The sequence below is a fragment of the Nelusetta ayraudi genome, unplaced genomic scaffold (assembly GCF_046127955.1).
Source record: "Nelusetta ayraudi isolate G7.1 ecotype Tasmania unplaced genomic scaffold, CSIRO-AGI_Nayr_v1 ptg000017l, whole genome shotgun sequence".
In the NCBI taxonomy this organism is placed as follows: Eukaryota; Metazoa; Chordata; class Actinopteri; order Tetraodontiformes; family Monacanthidae; genus Nelusetta; species Nelusetta ayraudi.
In genome coordinates, this window is record NW_027466067.1 from 10596257 (window position 1) to 10614814 (window position 18558).

Below are 18558 nucleotides of genomic sequence, written 5' to 3' on the forward strand. Positions count from 1 at the left end.
GACAATGAAATGCATAAAATAACGTCTTAAAAGCAAAGAAATTACTGCATTAAATTCTGAAAAATTAATCTCATCAGCCTTAATAAATTTGAAATCACACCATTAATTTGCATATTAACTGTATTTGAGATTTTACTCTGAAGCTGCTTTATCTGTTTGAACTTTGTGGCTGTGATTTGTAAGCTGCACTGTTACATTTACTTTTCTAAACGAATAATATACATATATATTTATTTATTTTTTTAAATAAAACCTTATTATGTCATTTGATTTCCAAGAATAATTCAGTTGACCAGATTGTAGTGAAAGTCAAACGCACTCTTGAAGCAGGAACACGCTTTATTTTCGGTATTAAATATAGAAAGGAGGAGTGGCCGAAAGGTTTTCAGCGTCACGTTTCTTTTTGAGTGTAATTTGATACCACTTCTCTGTAGGGTGAAAGGCTGAGACAAAAGATTCTGCACGTGTTCCACGAACTTTTCGCCATCCAATTCGTTCCTCGTTGTAGTCAGAAGGTATAAAAAAAACCTAACAAACTGACTGGACTGTTTTTCCTTTGACAACGACCTACTTACATACACGCGTGTTAAAGTATAGTTGGCGACATCAAACGTCAAGTGATGGGAAGGAGAAGAAAGAACTCTTATGCGCCAGTGCAGCGCTTTAAAGCAGCAGGCCAATCACCAGCCAGATGCTAAATAGGCATGACGTCTCGCTGAGACCGACAGGGTGTTTATCCAGTGGTAGCTCCCCTTGTCCGAAATGGGCCAATCGTGTGCTCGGATCAACTCACAGCATCCAAGCGAGGGTGAATTTTCAACGAGCTCGAGAGAAAAGCGGAGACGGCGAGGCACCATTTCTCTCTCAGCGTCTCAGGACTGTACGCACGCAGGCGAAGAGCCAAGAAATCGAGAAAAAGCTCCTTTTTCTTGTCAGGAATAAATTGATCTACACGAATCCTTCAAATTAACAATGGCAGACACAGCTGTTGACACGACCACAACTGCAGAGGTTACCGCCAAGGTATGTTTCATTCAAGGTTTTTTTTTTTTATTCTTTGAAATGTCGTGTGAATAATTAAGGTTGAACTTTCAAAAGTATATCCGATCGTTTGTGTCGCGTCAAATCACTTGGGGTATGCAGTGCGACCATCTGCACTTAGTGTCCGTTCGTTTAAGTTAAAAGTTGTAATTCGGTGGTGGGGGGGGGGAAAAAAACCTTGTGAATTCTTGTTAACAATGAAACATGACGCAAAGAACGTCAGCATCACTATTGACGACTTAATTTTAGTTTTCAGTCTTAACGGTGCCTTTTTTTTCCGCTCGGAAACTCCAGCGCATGATGTGGTTAGCTTAAAACGTCTCTTGAAGCAGACAAAGCGATAGCGGCGGTGCAGCTGGTGGAGCGGAGCTGCTGCTGCTGCTGCTGCTGTGGGCGGGAAGCCACAGTAACGTTCACGTTACATTACACGTTCGCCATATCTCCCCCCCATTAAAAAACAAAAACCTTCCATTTCAATTCAGCACATTTAACAAGAGCGTCTTTCCACTATTTTACATCGAAACCGAGTCGCCTTGTGAATCCGCGACACTTGTGAACAAACTCCAATTGTTCACGGAACATGCTTTTATTTTGTAGGACCTGAAGGAGAAGAAAGAAGTGGAAGCGGAGAAGAAGAAGGAGAAGGAGGAGGAGAAGAAGGAGAAGGAAGAGGACGAGGACGAGGAGGAGGAGAAGGAGAAGAAGACCGACAACGGAGACGCACCTGCCAATGGCACTGTGAGTTGTAGTCGAGAAGTGGCCTCATGGCCTTTTGTCTTAGCAGCCCTCATCATGCAGGTGTCGCTGCCGCCGCCTCCCCCTCCTGTTCAGAGGCTCCTCGTTCGGCGCTTTGTTTGGGTTGTGAAACGGCGCAGATGTTTTACTTTTGCGAGTTCACGGCCTTTTTTTCCCCCTCCTGTCGGTGTCCCGCAAATTTTTTTGTTTCTTTTTTTAGCGTGGTAGCTAATCCCCCGGGAAGAAACTAGGCCTCGAGAGGCGACGCTTTTCAAGTGTCCGTAGCTTGAAGGGAAGGTTTTGATAGAATTTAGAATTGGCATTTTTGGAATTAAATTTACGGTATGATTCACATTTCTGAACTGCAATATGACGCTGGACCGACATTTTCTGTCGTGTCTTTCAGAACGGTGCTGATCACAGTGACAAAGTGGAGGAACCCGAAGAAGAGAAACACGAAAATGGAGACGGTACGTTGAAAGTAACTTGTCTGTTTTCAGCAAAAGCTCTATATATCTATAGCTCTATCTATCTATCTATCTATCTATCTATCTATCTATCTATCTATGACCTTTTCCCGTAGTGTCGTCTTTGTCAACTGTTTCATATGGTCACCCACCCACCGCTACATATGGGTGTTTATTTTCAAGATTTACTGCTACAGAGAGCTTTACTTAAATCTGTGCGGACGAAACTGAAGCTACATTTTCTCAAGTGGCACTCTGTCTCCACAGGCACTGCAGAGGAGGCGCCCCCTGCTGAGGAAACTGATGCACAGCCGGTGAAGCGTGCTGCCGACGAGGAGGAGGTGGGTTGTCACTAGGCTCGACTACACCCTTTTAATCACATTTTGGATTTTGTCTTATCTGGATTAATACTTAACCCCCCTTCCCTCTTCTTTTTCTAATTAGGAAAATGTGGAGACAAAAAAGCAAAAGACGGGGGAAAACGGGGACTCTAAAGAAGCAGAAGTGAAGGCTTAGGTCTTTAACCTGCCCCTTTTGCGGCACTGTCTTACCAGCCTGGTCAACATCGTGTTGTAGAGCTTGTGCTTTCTGTACTTTTTGAGAAATAATCTTTTTTTGGTTTGCTCCCATGTTATCACCTTGCACTGGAGTCATGAAAGATGGTGGCCCTGCATCTTCTTCTTTTTTCTTTTTTTTATAAAATATTATTTATTGGTCTTTAAAACGAGCTTGTTTTACATGTACAAAAAGGGCCATGCCATAAGATCTTCTTTTTTTTTTGTTTCATGAGGTTTTATATTGGTATGTTGGAAGCACAATCTTTATACCAGTGCTGACCAGTCAATTCATTCATAAAGGCAGCTGCTTACCCCCTCCAAGGCTCATGTTGACCTCTCAGATTCACCTTAAGGACCAAAGATAAGTTTTAAGCAGGGGCTAATAGACAGTTCACATTATTAGTTGTGGCATATTTTTTTGTGTTGAGCTGCTACTTAATCCTTGGCTTGGCTGCCCTGTTAACCTAACAGATGGTGCAAATGAATACAAGGGGCCCTGTCTTGTACCCCTATAATAAGGTTACTTGATCTTGTTTAACAGAGACAAGATTATTCAATGTTAATTAACCCCTCTTAAATCTTAAAGCTTTGGTCATTTGTTCTGTATGCATTCCACGCAAGTTTGTACCATTTATACTTGTTTTTCTTATGTTTCAATAAGTTCTATGTTATGGTTGGGTAGCCCAGTTTTGTGTCCAAGACTGCCTTTTCCAAAACCAGAATGACATTCGGTTACTTCAGCCACTGCTTTGTATATTCTGATTACAAATAAAAATGTGTTTTTACTTAATTGTATCTGTCTGGTGTTTTTCATCACTGGGCATCACTGCCTCCTAAATTGCCTTAAAAAAGTAAATGATGTCACTTGACCCAATTTTTCTAAACATGGAAAATGGCTGGCTTGGATGCAGGAAGAAACGGGGATAATCTCGGTAAGTCTGTAATGGAAAAGTATGCACACAATGGACTGCAGTCATCTGTCCACTGGCTCCCCCGCGTGTTTGTAATTGAGATTGCAGGTTCTATAACGCGTATAGGCCAGCAGTGATCGGTGTAAAGGAGAAGTGACACGAGTGCAAAATTATCTTTTTAGTTTTCAGTTAACCCTGAATAAAAGAAGCAGTTACAGAGTAGAATACTATTAGGGAACTTAATGGCATCAGAACACAAAAACTTTGTCAAACTTTTTGTTTTGTTTTCTCCCCAAGCAAGCTGCAACAGCATGAACCATACAGTTATTGTTTCCTTGGAAACAGTAGCAATATTCAGTCCATCAAAAAAGGCTTTAATAGTAGGCAATAACATTCTGCTGAGGCAGCAAAGATGACTGGCATCACAAGCCTGTTGAAGAGACCATCAGAAATTTAGTCTCTAAATGGATTTCTAAAATTCATCCTCTTGTTAAAGCCCTGAAGTCAGGCATGTCGCCCAGTTCAAACAAAGCATATAGTTTCCCATGGTGCAAGAGATGTAGAAAATACATTTGCTGATAAAGATTGGCTTCTCCTGGATGGAAACTGACATGAAGTTGGATGTGTCTGAAGGACATTGTGAAACTTGGCTTAGGTATGTGTGACCAACACCAAACTGCAATGATGGGCTGAACGAGGTGGAGCAAAGCCGAGTACCGTAAGCATGCGCCCTAGTGATGTCAGTGAGCCCTAGCTGCTGGTTTTCTGGACCCCCACAGTCCTTTCAATGCTGTCCACCTTCGGGGTTTAGCCACAGTTCACATGAGTCTTCTCCCTGTTTTCTGTTCTTCTGCGTTTGTTGGTTTCCGACTGATTCACACCCCAGTTTCAACTTCTCCTCTTCCTGATAATGACAAGAATCACTGTCATTACTACAATGGCATGGCCAGGAGCACGATGACAGCTGACGCTTTTCCATCGCTCAGTGAGGGCGCAGACAGAATTTGCCACCAGTTCACATTTGTTTGTATGCATGAAAGTTTGCGATTTGGGGCATTTATGTGTCATGTTTGTCGCTGCCGGGTCTGCGATGATTAAGTGCTTAACTGTACTCGTACTTGCGGCTACGAGTCACTCAGCATCCAACTGTGAAATTTAGGGGGTTTGCACATTGTTGAGTCTCTTGAAAACTTGATCTATTGGATGGAAGTTGTGTTAATTTGCAAAAAACAAAACACAAGGCCCCTTCAAGTTTCAAAGTGGCTGAGCCCTATTATGTGTCAGGTGCATGGAAAGTGTTTTCTTGCCAATTTATGCCAGGGGAGCTTTTGTGTCAGTGTTGATTTTTAGTGAGGGTATCACTGGCAGCACATTCATTTAGTCGAAAAGTCCTGCCTGAATGATGACATTAGTATTCTAACTCAGAGAAACAGGCAGGTAGACATTTCCTTGGCCATGTGACCAAAAACAAAAGGGAAAGTAGAAAGGCTGAAGTAGAAAGAAGTTGCCATTGTAGCTCATGCAGACGTTATGCAACTTATAAAAGGAGGGAAAAGGGAGGAAAGCCGTGGTTAGCCTGGATATAAAGAATGTGACATCCCTACTCTAGACATCAACAAGCAGGAAAAAACAACACACAACAACAAATATACAGCAAACCAGACACAGCCGAGGCATATATGCGCTAAGTGATCGCTCAGTCTCAATCTCACACAAACGCGCGCGCGCGCACACACACACACACACACACACACACACACACACACACGCACACACACACACGCGCGCACACACACGCCTGCAAAAGTTAGGAAAAGATGCATGGGCACACACACAGTGTAAACACACTCCATGTATGCACATATTAGAGCAGTGGCCAATGTCTGTCTGTCTGTCTGTCTGTCTGTCTGTCTGTCTAGCTCTGAGAGGAACAGTGCAGGTTAGTGCGAGAGAGAAGATGTGGGACGGTGCTGTACAGTGTGCGGCAGGATGTTCGTCCTGTCGGTGCTGTGAACGTCAACACACTCAGGACACTATGTGACGCGTGCGTGTAGCTGCATGTGCGTGAGTGCATGTGTGAGTGAGTGTGTGTGTGTGTGTGTGTGTGTGTGTGTGAGGTAAGTAAGATCATTAGAAAGAGGGTACTTTTTGCTGCTGTTGCTTCTCTTGCCTAAATGTGCACCAATAGCGGCTGGGTCTCGCTTTCGGGTGGCTCACCCTCAGGGGGGGGCAGCTGGTAGACCACGCAGAGGGAGGAGTACAGGCAGCCCACGAATGACATCAGGCTTGAAAAGTACATCACTCCCTGGGCCCCACCCACCAGAGAGGTTAGAGGCCCCATGGCCACAGAGACCAGGATCTGAGCCAGGAAGTACTGGCAGCTGAGCAGGGAGATGTCCACCCCCATCCCGCGCCTGGTACCTTCCTCCGAGGAGCCGCAGAACTGGGGAAGATGTGAATATTCTCGTCACGTGATTGGACAATGCACCGGGACACACAGCAGCATTAAAGAGACAGTGTTTGTGAAATCCCTGGGAAACTTAAGAAAGCATATTCCTCTCAAAAACACAATGTGACGTTACAAAAAGGAGAGATGACAAGATAATATGGCTGTATTCAGAACTCCAAAGTGTCCGAAGGTGTGTGTATGTGAATGTGACTGGGTGCATGTCTTTGTTTGTTTGATAAACTGGCGAGTGACAGCTGGAACAAGCTCCAACGAAAAAAAAAAAAAAATGCAACCCTGAGTGCAGGAGGAAGCGGGTAGTGAAAATGGATGGAGGGATGGATGGATAAGGCTTTATTATTATTACTAAACTCAAAGTTCTGAAATATTTTTCCTGAATATTTTTCCACCGTGTCTCGCCTGCATCTATACAGCTTGTCCATGTGCTAGTGCACACAATAAAAATGCTGGTAGAAGATGCAGAAGATGAGAAAAAAAAGTCCTTTTTTGAAGAGATTTGCTTTCTGTAGTTAAATAAACAATGTGATCCGCAACAATCGCAAAGGAGAATAAGGAGCAACAACGTTCAACGCTGAAATTAACAGCTTGTGAAAAATACCATAAAAAGGCTGTGAATTTATGGCGCCATATTCAGCTTATAAAACTCCACAACAACTGGTTCACAATGTGACATTATACACTGTGTGTGTGTGTGTGTGGGGGTGTGTGTGTGTGTGTGTGTGTGTGTGTGTGTGTGTCAGTGTTTTTTTTTTTCCTAGCTCCTTGCTTAATGGCCAGACTGGCTGTGTGATCATGTTCTTGGATGTTGGCAATTTCCAGAAATGGCTGTGTCGTATAGTCATTTGCTAAGTGGAGGTTCATTGATGGCTACACTGGAGGACAGGCATTTTGTTCTGTTTTACAACCAGTCCAACACTATGACATACTGCAGTGAAATTGTACTGTATATCTCCAAGAAAAAAGGTGGGAAGGGAATAAAAAAATGCAACTTGTACTTTTCTGAACTCATATGAACTATGACTAAGTGTCCAATTACAATTTTCCTAATGTCTGCAGCACGTTCGCATGAGCTTATTCTGGACATTATTCCCATGTAATTTTCTTGATAGTGTCTGGTGTTCATGTGTGAAAGCGGTATAGGTTTAGCGGCAGCTCAATCTATTGAGAACATCTTCAGAATGACATTTGGTGACCTTTGAAATACTGTATGTTTTACTTTTGTTCTTTCCTTTTGTAGGATGAGCTACTTTCATGCTCTTTCAAAACATTGTGTTTGCAGAGAAAAAGTGCCTTTCTACAAAAATGTACATCACAGTTTGCATTTACAGACACTCACCTGAGGGCTCTGGTAGTATTCACAGAGCAGAGAGTAAGGCAGCGTGCATAGCGAGGAGAAAAGCACCCCATAGGTGACACACAGGGAGAGGACCACATAGAGGTTGGTCGATAATGTAGCCAGGCCTGTGCCTAGGCCAAACGCCAGGTAGGCAAAGAAATACAGAGTGCGGAGAGAGAAACGCTCCTCCAGTTTCTCCAATATGGCTGGATGGGAAATAGGGATTAACCCAGGAAGGAAACAAGGAAACAAATGTAAAGTCAGCCCAGAGAGAAGGAGGAAGCACAGCGAACAAGCCTGCTGGCTGCAGAGGGATTACGAGTGTGTCTTACCTGAGTAGAAAGCAGCACTGAATGCATAGATGCACATTCCCCAGCAGCCCATGGTAACGCCAGCATTGTAGCGTTGGTAAGCCTCGGAATCGTGGGATGCCTTTGGGTCTCCTTCAAACACAACCTCCCCCATAAAGTCAGTGTAAAAGAGCAGCATGCCCTCAAAGGATAGCCAGCCTGCAGAAACACAAGGCCTCGAGTCATATCAACAACAGAGCCGCCGTTTGGGCGGGAAATAAGTTCAAACGGCGCCCACCCTCACCCAAAAAATGATTAGTGCATAAGCTCCGCAGAGAGGGTGGCATCCTGTAAATGGCTATACACAGCAGCTTCATCGACATCTGGGACTCGGCCGTCTCGGCGTTCTCGCTCAGGTCGCTCTCATAGCGCACTCCGTTCAGCAAGATATTGGCTACCTACGTCGGAGGAGACAGAAGGGCATTGCACTTTGAAAGGCAGTCGCAGTGAACCCACCGCTACCCAACACCCCGATTTTTCCAAAGAACGCGTTTCACCTGTTGGCTGAAAGTCACCGTCCTCCGCCGTCCGTTCTCCAGGCAGACCGCCTGGCTCGCCGCAGGTTCCTCCATTAGTGCAAGACTCTGAGGTCGCTTCAGGATGCCCGCCGAAGAGCCCCGATGTGACCCGGCGCCGGGCTGAGCTTCTGCTGTGCCCTGAGACGCTCCGTGAGGTTGCCCGTCCCCCCCACCGGCCTGAGGGACTTCGGTGCCCTGAGATTCCCCGGCTTGATGAGACCCCCCGTCGGCCTGAGCTTGGCCAGCGGCAGCGCGGTTTCCTGACTGCGCCGGCTCACCCAGCGGAGAGGCATCCCCCGGAGGCACGGCCGCAGTGGCGCTTGGCGTCTGCGGGCCGGTGTAGCAGTTTATCAGCACGCTGTCTATATAAGAAGCCCCCAGCGAGGAGGCAAACTCATTGATGCCAGTGATCGAGTTGTCCCTGCTGATAAAGCTGCCATACTTGGGAGTGAGGGGGCTCAGGGGCGATATGGGACTGGTGAGGCCGGCGCACAGGCGTGCGTTGGCACTGCAGGAGTGGGCCAAGAGGTCAGCGTGACCGCCGTGAGATTTCGTCGAAAAATTGTAGCTGTAATCCTCGTCCTCTTGGTCCACTTCCAACGCTGAGCCCGGGGGGACGGGAGGCGAGAGGGGCAGCGGGAGGCTGGGACTCTTCAGATGGTTTTTGCCACAGCTTTTGTTTGGCTGGCTCTTTTGCAAGCGCCGTTCAGGAATACTCATGAGGGTCATGGCTGTGGCAATCACCAGAGTCACACTAGTGAACAGGTATATGACCCGCAGCTGGCCGCCCATCGATCTCCCAAACTGGGTCTGGTCCCAGTTGATGCCGCCCACGATGTAGCCAAAGCCACCTCCGAGACCTGGGGAGAGTGAGTGAGGGAATGAAAAGTGGATCTTTTCAAATAAGCAACGAAGGTTGAAGGTTGTGTATTTCGTAAATTTCAATTTGCCAATACAGTATTTTCTGAAAGTAATAAATGTCTCCGTCGGAAAGTCCGTCCTTTACTACTTTTGTGTGCTTCACTTTTGGGAAAGTGTGTGCAAGGACACACAGTTGAAATTGGAAAAGTGGAAATCAGTCATTTGTGATTGCACAAAAAAAAAAACCTGACGAATACCTCTGCCAAGTTAGCGTTAGCGTTAGAGAACCCCGCAAGGCCATCTTGCATTTGTACCAATATGACTAGGACAAATAAACAATCTTTTCAAAAGCTATTGCTAGCCTATAAACAAAATAAGCTATTTTATGTCAATTTAACTAAACAAATAGGTTTTAACTGTATGTAGATGCTCAACTGTGTTTTCACTGAAAAACAGATTCCTTGCCTGCCAGTAGTGCATGGATGTTCAGCCCTCGATCCTGGTCCTCTGGGCTGCAGACATCCATCATGTAAGCGTGACTCGGGTTGTCAGCTGAATCAGCACTGAAGTCCATCAGAACCACACCGCACACAGTCAGGACGATTCCCCACTTATGATTTGTCGGTGTGTCAGCCAAAGCACTTCCAATATCCCGGCCATTCAGCACCAAGGATAGACCAACCAGAGCCCCTGAGAGTGGACAAAAAACAGACTTAGGCACAGCTACCTAAATACACCTCAGAGTGAATTTAGTCAGATTTAGTCGTCCAAGTGCGCAAGTGTGACCTTGAAAATGTTTTTCATGGACATGGGTTTGACAGACAAGTTGGTAATGTCCCGGCATTACCAACTTGTCTGCGCTAAATGTTGGGAAATATACATAAAGCCCTGTGAGTTCTTTATTGATTGCTTGAGTTCTGTAGCGCTTCCATGACACTAAGTATATTTCTCACCTATGGCCAAAGCGAAAATAAAGGGCCTTCTGCGGCCAAACCGGGATGTGCATCGATCACTCCACGCTCCAATGAGCGGCTGAATGAGGAATCCTTCAAGGCAAACAGAGATTGATTGAGTTATGGGGCCCGGTGAGAGGTCAGAAAACAGTTTTGTGCATCAATTGTTCCCGGTATGGCTGATATACACTCACCAAGTATTGGACTGATGAACCACACCAAGCTGTAGAACTGATCCGGCAAGCCCATCTGCAGAAGCACGGGAGTCACATAGGCCGTTTCCATGGCGTAGCTGAACTCAATGCCGAACAGGATGCAGCCATTGAAGAGCAGCTCTTGGAAGGTGCGCCTCGGGGGAAGCTCGCTGAGGTCTAGCTGGTCCAGGGGACAGGGGGTGTTGGGCGGCGGAGGCGGCGACGGTCTTATCAACTTCCGGCGCTTGGGCTGCCTCTGGAAGTTGTTGGCTCTGTGACTGAGGTGCCTGGTGGTCGACGTAGGAAAGCTGGCAGTTTTGGGGAGCGAGCTCCTCCAAATGCCTTCCTGAGCTGACGACGACCTCCCTCCGGGGCTCGCCAGGAGGGGGTCACTGGGGGTCCCCATGCCCGGTGAAGACATGGCTCTCTCTCCAGTCTACACTGCGAGCGGTGGCACAGGAGAGGTCGACATGAAGTGAGGAGTTGCAACTAAAACGGAGCCCGCTCGACATTCGTCACACGGCACAGCCGAGTGACTTTGGAGGCTGAGAGGAGCGGGTACCGGGAGAGGACACTGCAGCAATCAGCAACAATGGCACCGCAGTGACGGACACGACGCGCTGCAAGGCACTGCGCATGTTGTTAGTGTAGTGCGCAAAAACCCCCATGTGCTCGGCGCGGCTTGACTCACAGCAGGGTCGATGCGGCACCGCTCTCATGGAGCCCTTTTCCTGTTTTAATTTTTAATGGAGGGACCTCACATCGGGCACAATAGAGCCGCTGGATGGAGGGGTGCGTTTGAGCGATTGCAGCGATATTGGCTCAGTCCTAGCTGCCTTTCTATGCGTTTTGTTTATTTGTTTATTTATTTTTATTTTTATTTATTTTATTTTTTGGGGGGGCCGGGGGGGTTTGAATGTGACCCGTGATCATTGATGTTCATTTGATCGTTTCGGATCAACGCCGGAAAAAACAAACAAACGGATAGTTCGCGCGAGAGGCTGACAGAAGACAGAAGACGACGTGCACATCTGAAGGATGATAATTACCTTATCGGGGACTTTCGTCGTACTGCGGCATGCTGCGTAAACCGGACATTATTATTATGGACGGAATAAAACTGTCGCAGTCATTTCGGGAGTCGTCGATGTTTGGATACAGTGGTGTTTTTTCTCTTTCTTTTTTCAGGCAGTCTCCCCCTCTCTCTCTTCACCGGCATCCCTTCCTCTTCTTCTTCTTCTTCTTCCTTTCCCCTTCTCCCCCATCGCATTTTCCTCCCGGTCTCTCCCGTGACGTCACGCCCCTCCCTGCAGCAGCGGCGGCAGCAGCAGCAGCAGCAGCGCACGGTCCCCACTGAGAGGATGCACATCAATCAGACCACTCACTCATCTGCCGCCCTTGTGTGTGCATACAGAACTGTGCACTTCAGATCAGAATGTCACGGGATTACACCCACGACCCCCCCCCCCCCCCCCCCCCCACCAGCAGAGCGACGCTACCTTTAGCACCTTGTCATTTGGATTGCCAAACAAATCACCTCACATTAAAACGATTAAAGGCTCTCTTGACTGCTGTAACATTAATCCCTAATCAGGCCAGGCTCCATTACAAAGTTGTCTGCCAAAACCATCGCATTTTCAAAGTTGCTGTGGCAGGTTTTTTTTTTCTTAATGTAATGTAGTTTAGATAAAGGGTCGACAAGAGATGGGAGGAGAAGTGAAGAAGGGAACACAGCGTTGTCCTGTTCTGTTTCATGCTCTTGCATTTAGAAGTGACGTTTCTGTTTTAGAACGAACGAACAATTCTAGCATGAACATCTAAATGAACAGTGTTGGCAGAGTAATGTATTACTAAGTAATCCACTCCTGTAATTGAACTACTTTTTACATAACGGAGTGAAATAGCGGGATTACTGTGGCAAAACTGGTAAATATATCATAATTACTTTATCAAGTAACAAATCCGTTGCTTTTGTTTTATTATCCACAAAATGTCTGAAATTTACGAAAACAACAATGTCGCCGATTATTTTAACCATATGGGCTGTGCAAAAGGCACCAGTGCTGTACATGAGTTTGTTGGGTGAACTGTGCAGTTTGTGTTCAGAGAGCAAACATTCATTCATGTTAAGAGGACAGTGGCAATACTTGCAATTGGAAAATTTTGCACTTTAATAAAGTTCATTCCAAAGCACTGAGCAACTGTTACTTTATCTTTTTTAACTAAAGTAATTTGTAATAAGTAATTGATTACTTATGAAACAAAGTATTTAAAGAAGTACATAGATTACTTTTTAAAGGAGTAATCAGTTATCCGTAGTTAGATTACTTTTATGGAGTAACCCCAACAACAACAACAACAACAACAACAACAACAACAACAACAACAACAGCACTGTGAATGAATTGTGTTTATATTGTGTGTGTGATAACCTCTTTCTCATAATCCTTCTATTGGTAAGATGTGTGTACAAATATACATGAATTTACAAGTAAAAATGAGAAACATGAGAGTTTGAGATATGGTGCAAAGAGTTGCTTGTACTCCTGAACTGGTTATCTGACAATGACTTTTCTGTCCCTGGGGTTAATGGATTATAGAGAGGGGCTGAAGACAGACAAAGCAAAAACGGACTGCAAACAGGCAAGCAATAAATCCGGACACCTTTGAGCTCACCTGTCACATTATGCAACTTGCGTTATGAAAACTATACATTTTTACTCAGTGCGCCGAGGCACGTCTCCGCACTGATAGTGGGCGTTAGCCACTAGCATCTGCTGTGAGAAAAAAACACAATCGCGTCGAAATTATGGCTTTTCTGGGGAATAAAGACAACTATTTACTCACTAATTCCTATATTTTCCAAGATTTCTTGGGGCGCATATCCAAGAGTGACGAGGCCCCGCCCCCAGCCTTTCCCGCTGCGCGGTCAGTGGTGGGTTTTTCAACACTATCACAATCTGATTGGACATTGGAGCGGGGTGGGCGGATCAGGATGCAGCTGTTTTGCAACTCGTGCGGGCGTTACTCAAATTTCGTTACTACTACTACTACTGGCGTATTTACTTCACGCATTCCTCACACCTGCACGCCGTCGTCTCGCTAAACATTCCCCCCACCGCCCCCGAGAAAATGGCAACCGTCGACCTCGCCAAAGTGGGGAAAAACACTTTAAAGAGTGAAAACGGAGAGGTACGTATGATCTCAGGGCTCTGGGGGGTGTTTAGCTAGCTGAAGCCCTTTTTAGCTTCCCTTCCATTTCTGTCGAATCTTTCCAGTCGCCTCTTCTTTAAAGTGCTTTAATTGAAAGTGTGTCGCTCGCCGGGTTGCCTTGTTCACCTCCGTCCGACCGTGTCCTCCGCCGGGACTTCCGCGAAGCCTGTCATTACCTTATATCATTACTCTCAATTACCTAAGCTTTCAAATGACACCTCTCGGGTGACATAATGATGAGCTTGGGGAAATACACGTGAATGGAGCCGTTGCAGTTTTTCAAACAAACGACCCCCCACGGCTAACAGAAGGCTAACAACTTAAATCTTTCTGTTTGTGGGGTCTGCGTGTTTCAGAGTGTGGAGCTGCAGTCTCTGTGGAGGGAGCAGCCCGTGGTGCTCTTCTTCCTGCGCAGGTTTGGCTGCCAGGTGTGCCGCTGGATTGCGTCAGAGATCAGCAAACTGGAGCCGGACCTGAGAGCCAATGGGGTCGCCCTGGTCGGGGTTGGACCGGAGGAGTTCGGCCTGAAGGAGTTCAAGGAGGGAGGTTTTTTCAAAGGATGTAAGTAGCACCTACACTCTTCTGTTCTGATACTGTAGTATATGTGCAACATGTTTAAACATGCTTGTTTTTGTTTCTTTATAAGATAGATAAACAAGTTGTTGTCTTTCAGCTATTTATGTTGATGAGCAAAAGCAATGCTACAAGGATTTGGGCTTCAAAAGGTTAGTAAATAGAGAAATAAAGTTTTCAAATCAAGCTTTGTAATAATAATGATACTACTACTACTACTACTACTACTACTACTACTACTAATAATAATAATAATAATAGGTAACCATAAAAATGTATTCATCAATTAAAACAAATTTTAATCGTGAAACATGAAATCCTAAACGGGCTGATCAAAAAAGAAAAAAATCAACGCTTGAATTAATCCACAAATGTTATTTAAACCGATTTCAAACCATTTGCTCAGCTACAATATTTGGCTGGTAGAACAAGTTCACAAGAAAGAATAAACCCAACCTAGTGTCTCTGGCTTGCTGGCTAAAAGATGGATGAACTGGTTTTAAATCGGGTTCCTGTCATGTGTATGAGAACCACTGGACTGTATGTATCAAATATAACCAGTAGGGGGCATACATGTAACGTATGACAATTTTTTTTTTTCTTGATATGAATTCTTATTTTTCATTTATTGAAATCAACTGTAATAAGGAAGTAGAATATTTATTTATGTTGATAAATCTCCAACCACCTGTTTGAATTTACATTTTAAGATTTTTTCCTCTGCGTCCTCTCTCTTATGCTTAGGTACACGGCCATAAGCATCGTTCCTGCTGCAGTTGGGAAAAAAGTACGAGACGTTGCAGCAAAGGTATCAGTATGCTTGCATTGGATAATATTTTTCCGTTCATGCCATTGTGGTTTAACCCAAAGCCTTGTTTTCTGTAGGCTAAAGCTGATGGCATCCAGGGAAACTTCTCAGGAGATCTGCTGCAGAGTGGAGGAATGCTGATTGTGGCTAAAGGTACTGCCCTAACATGTCTAATGAATTCTCTATTATTATTTAGTAATTATTGTTTAGTATTTTTTTTTGTGTGTGTTTATGAGATAATTTAATTTTTAATCTAGGATAGGCAGGCTAGCAGATATTTTGTATCTGTATACACAATTGACGCAACCGGTATATATTTATAAGGTTCACTGACCTCAGTCAGTCTTTTTCTCAGTCACAAAGATGAAATCCCATAAGAGGCCACATAAACGCATGTATTTATCTCTCCACTAGAGGGCAGTGCTCTGTCACTTAAATCATGTTTGACACTTCTTCCATCATTTCTAAACCATTCCCATTTTAAATGGCAACTTGCCTTGACTGACTACTCTTGGAATATAGATACAAATTCCACATCCTCATAGAAAAGTATTAAATACATAAGAGTGAGTTTTCTGCACACATAACTGACTTGTCTTTCTCTGTGACTGCGCTGTCTGGTAGTTCAGTAGTACAAGATAAAACAAGAAGAACGACTCAACTGGCACCCACTGTACTCCCCTATGACAGACTGAAGAGTGACATAGAGAACAATTTGGTTGAATTTAGAATGTCTAAGTACACTTTCTGTTTTCACCTTCTTAATGATCAACAATATGCTGATACAGAATCTATCTGATGTCCTGAACAATTCTTTGCCTTTATGAGGTCAGCAGAAGAAAAAAAAAAAAAATCATAGCAATCATATGTTGCATTATTGTTAAATTTTAGCCGGACAGCTGACAGCCTCATAAGCAAGCCGGTCGTGGGTTGTCTGTAGGTGTGAGTGTGGGAGTACATGGTCTAGTTTCTCTGCGTGATGGGGACGTGATGAACCGGCAGAGAGTTGTCCTGACTCAGAGTCTGCCTCTGCCTTCCCCTTAAGATAACTACAATAGCCTACAGCACCCTAGTCAACCTGGGTGCATTGTAAAGTGGTGATAGGAAATGGATGGGTGCATTATGTCCCTGCACTCTGCCAAGGTGGAGAGAAGGTCCTGCTGCACTTCATCCAAGCCTCCCCAGGAGACTACCTTCCTCTGCAGGACATCTCCAAGGCACTGGGCGTCTCTGCAACGGCCAAAGCTGGTCAGAGGCCAGTGGTAAGTCATCCGGCCCCACACTTTATACTTTATCCTTACGGTATGCGTTAAAAAGCAGATTAACGGTTTCTTTGTGCCCATTAAGAGACACGGCACTGTTGTGAAGGTCAATTCAGCAGACTCAAGCTTGCGTCAACAGCAGCGCCTCACATCAAAGTACCCTTTTAGAACAGAGTTTCACGCTTATTACGCCCTCGGAGTGGTCCGTCAGCGCTGATGTCATGTTTGCACCAAGCACTTTAAAGAGGACTGGTGGGGTGACGTTTAGCACCTAAACGTGTTCGAAATATATGGATATATATATAAATGTATATATGTATATATTTGTATATATACATATACATATATGTATTTGTATATGTATGTGTATGTGTGTATATGTGTATACGTATATATGTGTATATATATATATACACACACACACACACACACACACACACACACACACACACACACACACACACACACATATTTTGTTAGATGACATCATATAAGTGTTGATAGCCTTGCTTCAGATTAGTCACGCATACTGATATTCTTATTTCTCCTACAATACACAATACAAGCTTCTGTGTTCAGGGTGGATGTGTGTCCATAGATTAAAACAAGAAAACCAAAACCTTTGTTTCCCCAACTCTGGTCCCAACACACAGAAAGAAAATAGATGAAAAAAAAAAAAAAAGTGCCAAAACCGTCAGTGCAAAAAAAAAAGAAACAATATAGGAAACAATAAAAACAGCTACAATCAATACATAAAGCATTAAAACATAACCAACACCTGACGTGGTTCTCAGAGAAGCATTGCTGGATCTCACAGCCTGTTTCAGCCGGTTTGTACTTGCTTTTAAAATAATTGTATGTTCCCGGGTTTCCACTAAATTGCTGAAAAATACCAGCCTTTTAGCTTTCTTTCTACTTTTTCTGCAGTGTAACACACATACACACACACACACACACACACACACACACACACACTCACAGGACGACACGCACCATAATTACTATTACACAGTAAGTGAGATACTGTATCGTCTTTAAAAAAAAATGGTTATGTGATTTATTTTTTTTCCCCGAAAGAAAAGCAAGCGGATGCTGACTGCATCATAATGATAATAATTTTGTAGTTACTAGAAAGATAGTTGCATAAAATTACATTTAAAAAGGATTTGCTAAGGATCGTGCGCATGATACCTCTCGACAAGACCCCCTTGGTTTTGTGCCAGGATGCTCAAAGCTGCGGGGAGTGCCCGTGACATCCACCACATCCACCACATGACGTTTGACACCGAAGCGGTCTGACTATTTTGTTTGCTTTCTCGCACCATGTCAAATTTGGCGGGGGTGACAGTAGACGTATCCGTGACGTGTCCGCAGACCAGCAGATGTAATCGTGGCAGTCCAGGAACAGAATGGAGCTTGTTCTCTCTCACGGGTCGAAAATGTAACAGAAAAAAGTGCGAGTCACAAGCCGTTTAAATGTGCTTATGTTCGCGATGGGGCTCAAAGCATTAAACTTCAATAGACTTGGGTCGTAGGCTAATCAGGATGATGTCAAGTAATGTTCTGTCCTGTCCGGCTAATTGACTTGTGTTTACAGTGTTGAGGCGCTCTTGTGACGCAGCTCGCCTGCAGTACTGAGCAGTTGTTGAGACCTATGGAAAACTTGTTTCATGCTAATTAAGACAACACAAATAAACACAGTCAAGTTTAAAAGAACACAATATAAAGACTGTATGGGGATATATTAGCGGATAACATAAAGGATAATTTACGAAAATGTAAATGTACAAATCAAAAAATCAAGACATTCGGATTAAACTATCACCAGTTTTTGGTTTAGGATGCATCGAACCATATTTTACATTCTATTTTTTCTTCTTCGAATCTTTTCTTAATCCTAATGTAATATTTGCTAAAGATGAATCTGTCATTAAGGTGTTGATGGATAATCTCAGTTGAGCTCAGCCTTCCACAGATTTCCCAGGGATTAGTGTAATTGCCTGTGAACTCAATAAAAGGCCTGTAGACTGATTAATATGGTGCACGTGGTTTGTCCCGACACGTCAAGCTGAACTGCAATTGTACTCGGATGAATGCGTTCAAGTCGTGTGATGGGGAACCTTTTTGCTTTGTCTTGCAGTGTAATGAAGACGTTTGTACGCTATGAAGACCCCCAGACAGATATGTGTATCAAAAGCAGGAAGTATTTGAAGGATTTGTGAAATTGATTCATTATATTGTTCTATCCCATGCACTGTTTTTAATATTTTTTATTTTTTTTAATAAAAATCACTACTTTCCTACATAATAAT

The 18558-nt window shown here is 44.3% G+C and overlaps 3 protein-coding genes across 6 annotated transcripts; 2 read left to right on the forward strand and 1 right to left on the reverse strand.

Annotated features, from left to right (window-relative positions):
- Positions 1 to 824: 824 nt before the first annotated feature.
- On the forward strand, positions 825 to 3590 carry LOC142887610 (uncharacterized). Its single transcript, XM_076025386.1, has 5 exons — positions 825 to 1023; positions 1639 to 1779; positions 2183 to 2246; positions 2511 to 2584; positions 2688 to 3590. The coding sequence occupies exons 1-5, from the start codon at positions 973 to 975 to the stop codon at positions 2757 to 2759; spliced, it is 402 nt and encodes a 133-aa protein (XP_075881501.1). The 5' UTR covers positions 825 to 972; the 3' UTR covers positions 2760 to 3590.
- Positions 3591 to 4064: 474 nt separating this feature from the next.
- slc45a1 (solute carrier family 45 member 1) lies at positions 4065 to 11785 on the reverse strand. Of its 4 annotated transcripts, none has more exons than XM_076025385.1 (10): positions 11440 to 11784; positions 10391 to 10831; positions 10197 to 10289; positions 9709 to 9933; positions 8362 to 9242; positions 8109 to 8262; positions 7847 to 8023; positions 7515 to 7720; positions 6032 to 6154; positions 4065 to 4615 (listed from the first exon to the last, which is right to left on the reverse strand). In XM_076025385.1, the coding sequence occupies exons 2-10, from the start codon at positions 10809 to 10811 to the stop codon at positions 4496 to 4498; spliced, it is 2400 nt and encodes a 799-aa protein (XP_075881500.1). In that variant the 5' UTR covers positions 10812 to 10831; positions 11440 to 11784; the 3' UTR covers positions 4065 to 4495. The 4 variants fall into 4 exon arrangements, with proteins under 4 accessions (XP_075881500.1, XP_075881499.1, XP_075881498.1 ...); XM_076025384.1 differs by having other exon boundaries at positions 5929 to 6154; XM_076025383.1 differs by having other exon boundaries at positions 4497 to 4615; positions 5857 to 6154; positions 10391 to 10826; positions 11440 to 11785.
- A 1596-nt stretch (positions 11786 to 13381) lies between these two features.
- prxl2b (peroxiredoxin like 2B) lies at positions 13382 to 18521 on the forward strand. Its single transcript, XM_076025388.1, has 7 exons — positions 13382 to 13582; positions 13960 to 14164; positions 14277 to 14328; positions 14921 to 14984; positions 15062 to 15137; positions 16128 to 16246; positions 18387 to 18521. The coding sequence occupies exons 1-7, from the start codon at positions 13523 to 13525 to the stop codon at positions 18411 to 18413; spliced, it is 603 nt and encodes a 200-aa protein (XP_075881503.1). The 5' UTR covers positions 13382 to 13522; the 3' UTR covers positions 18414 to 18521.
- Positions 18522 to 18558: the final 37 nt, after the last annotated feature.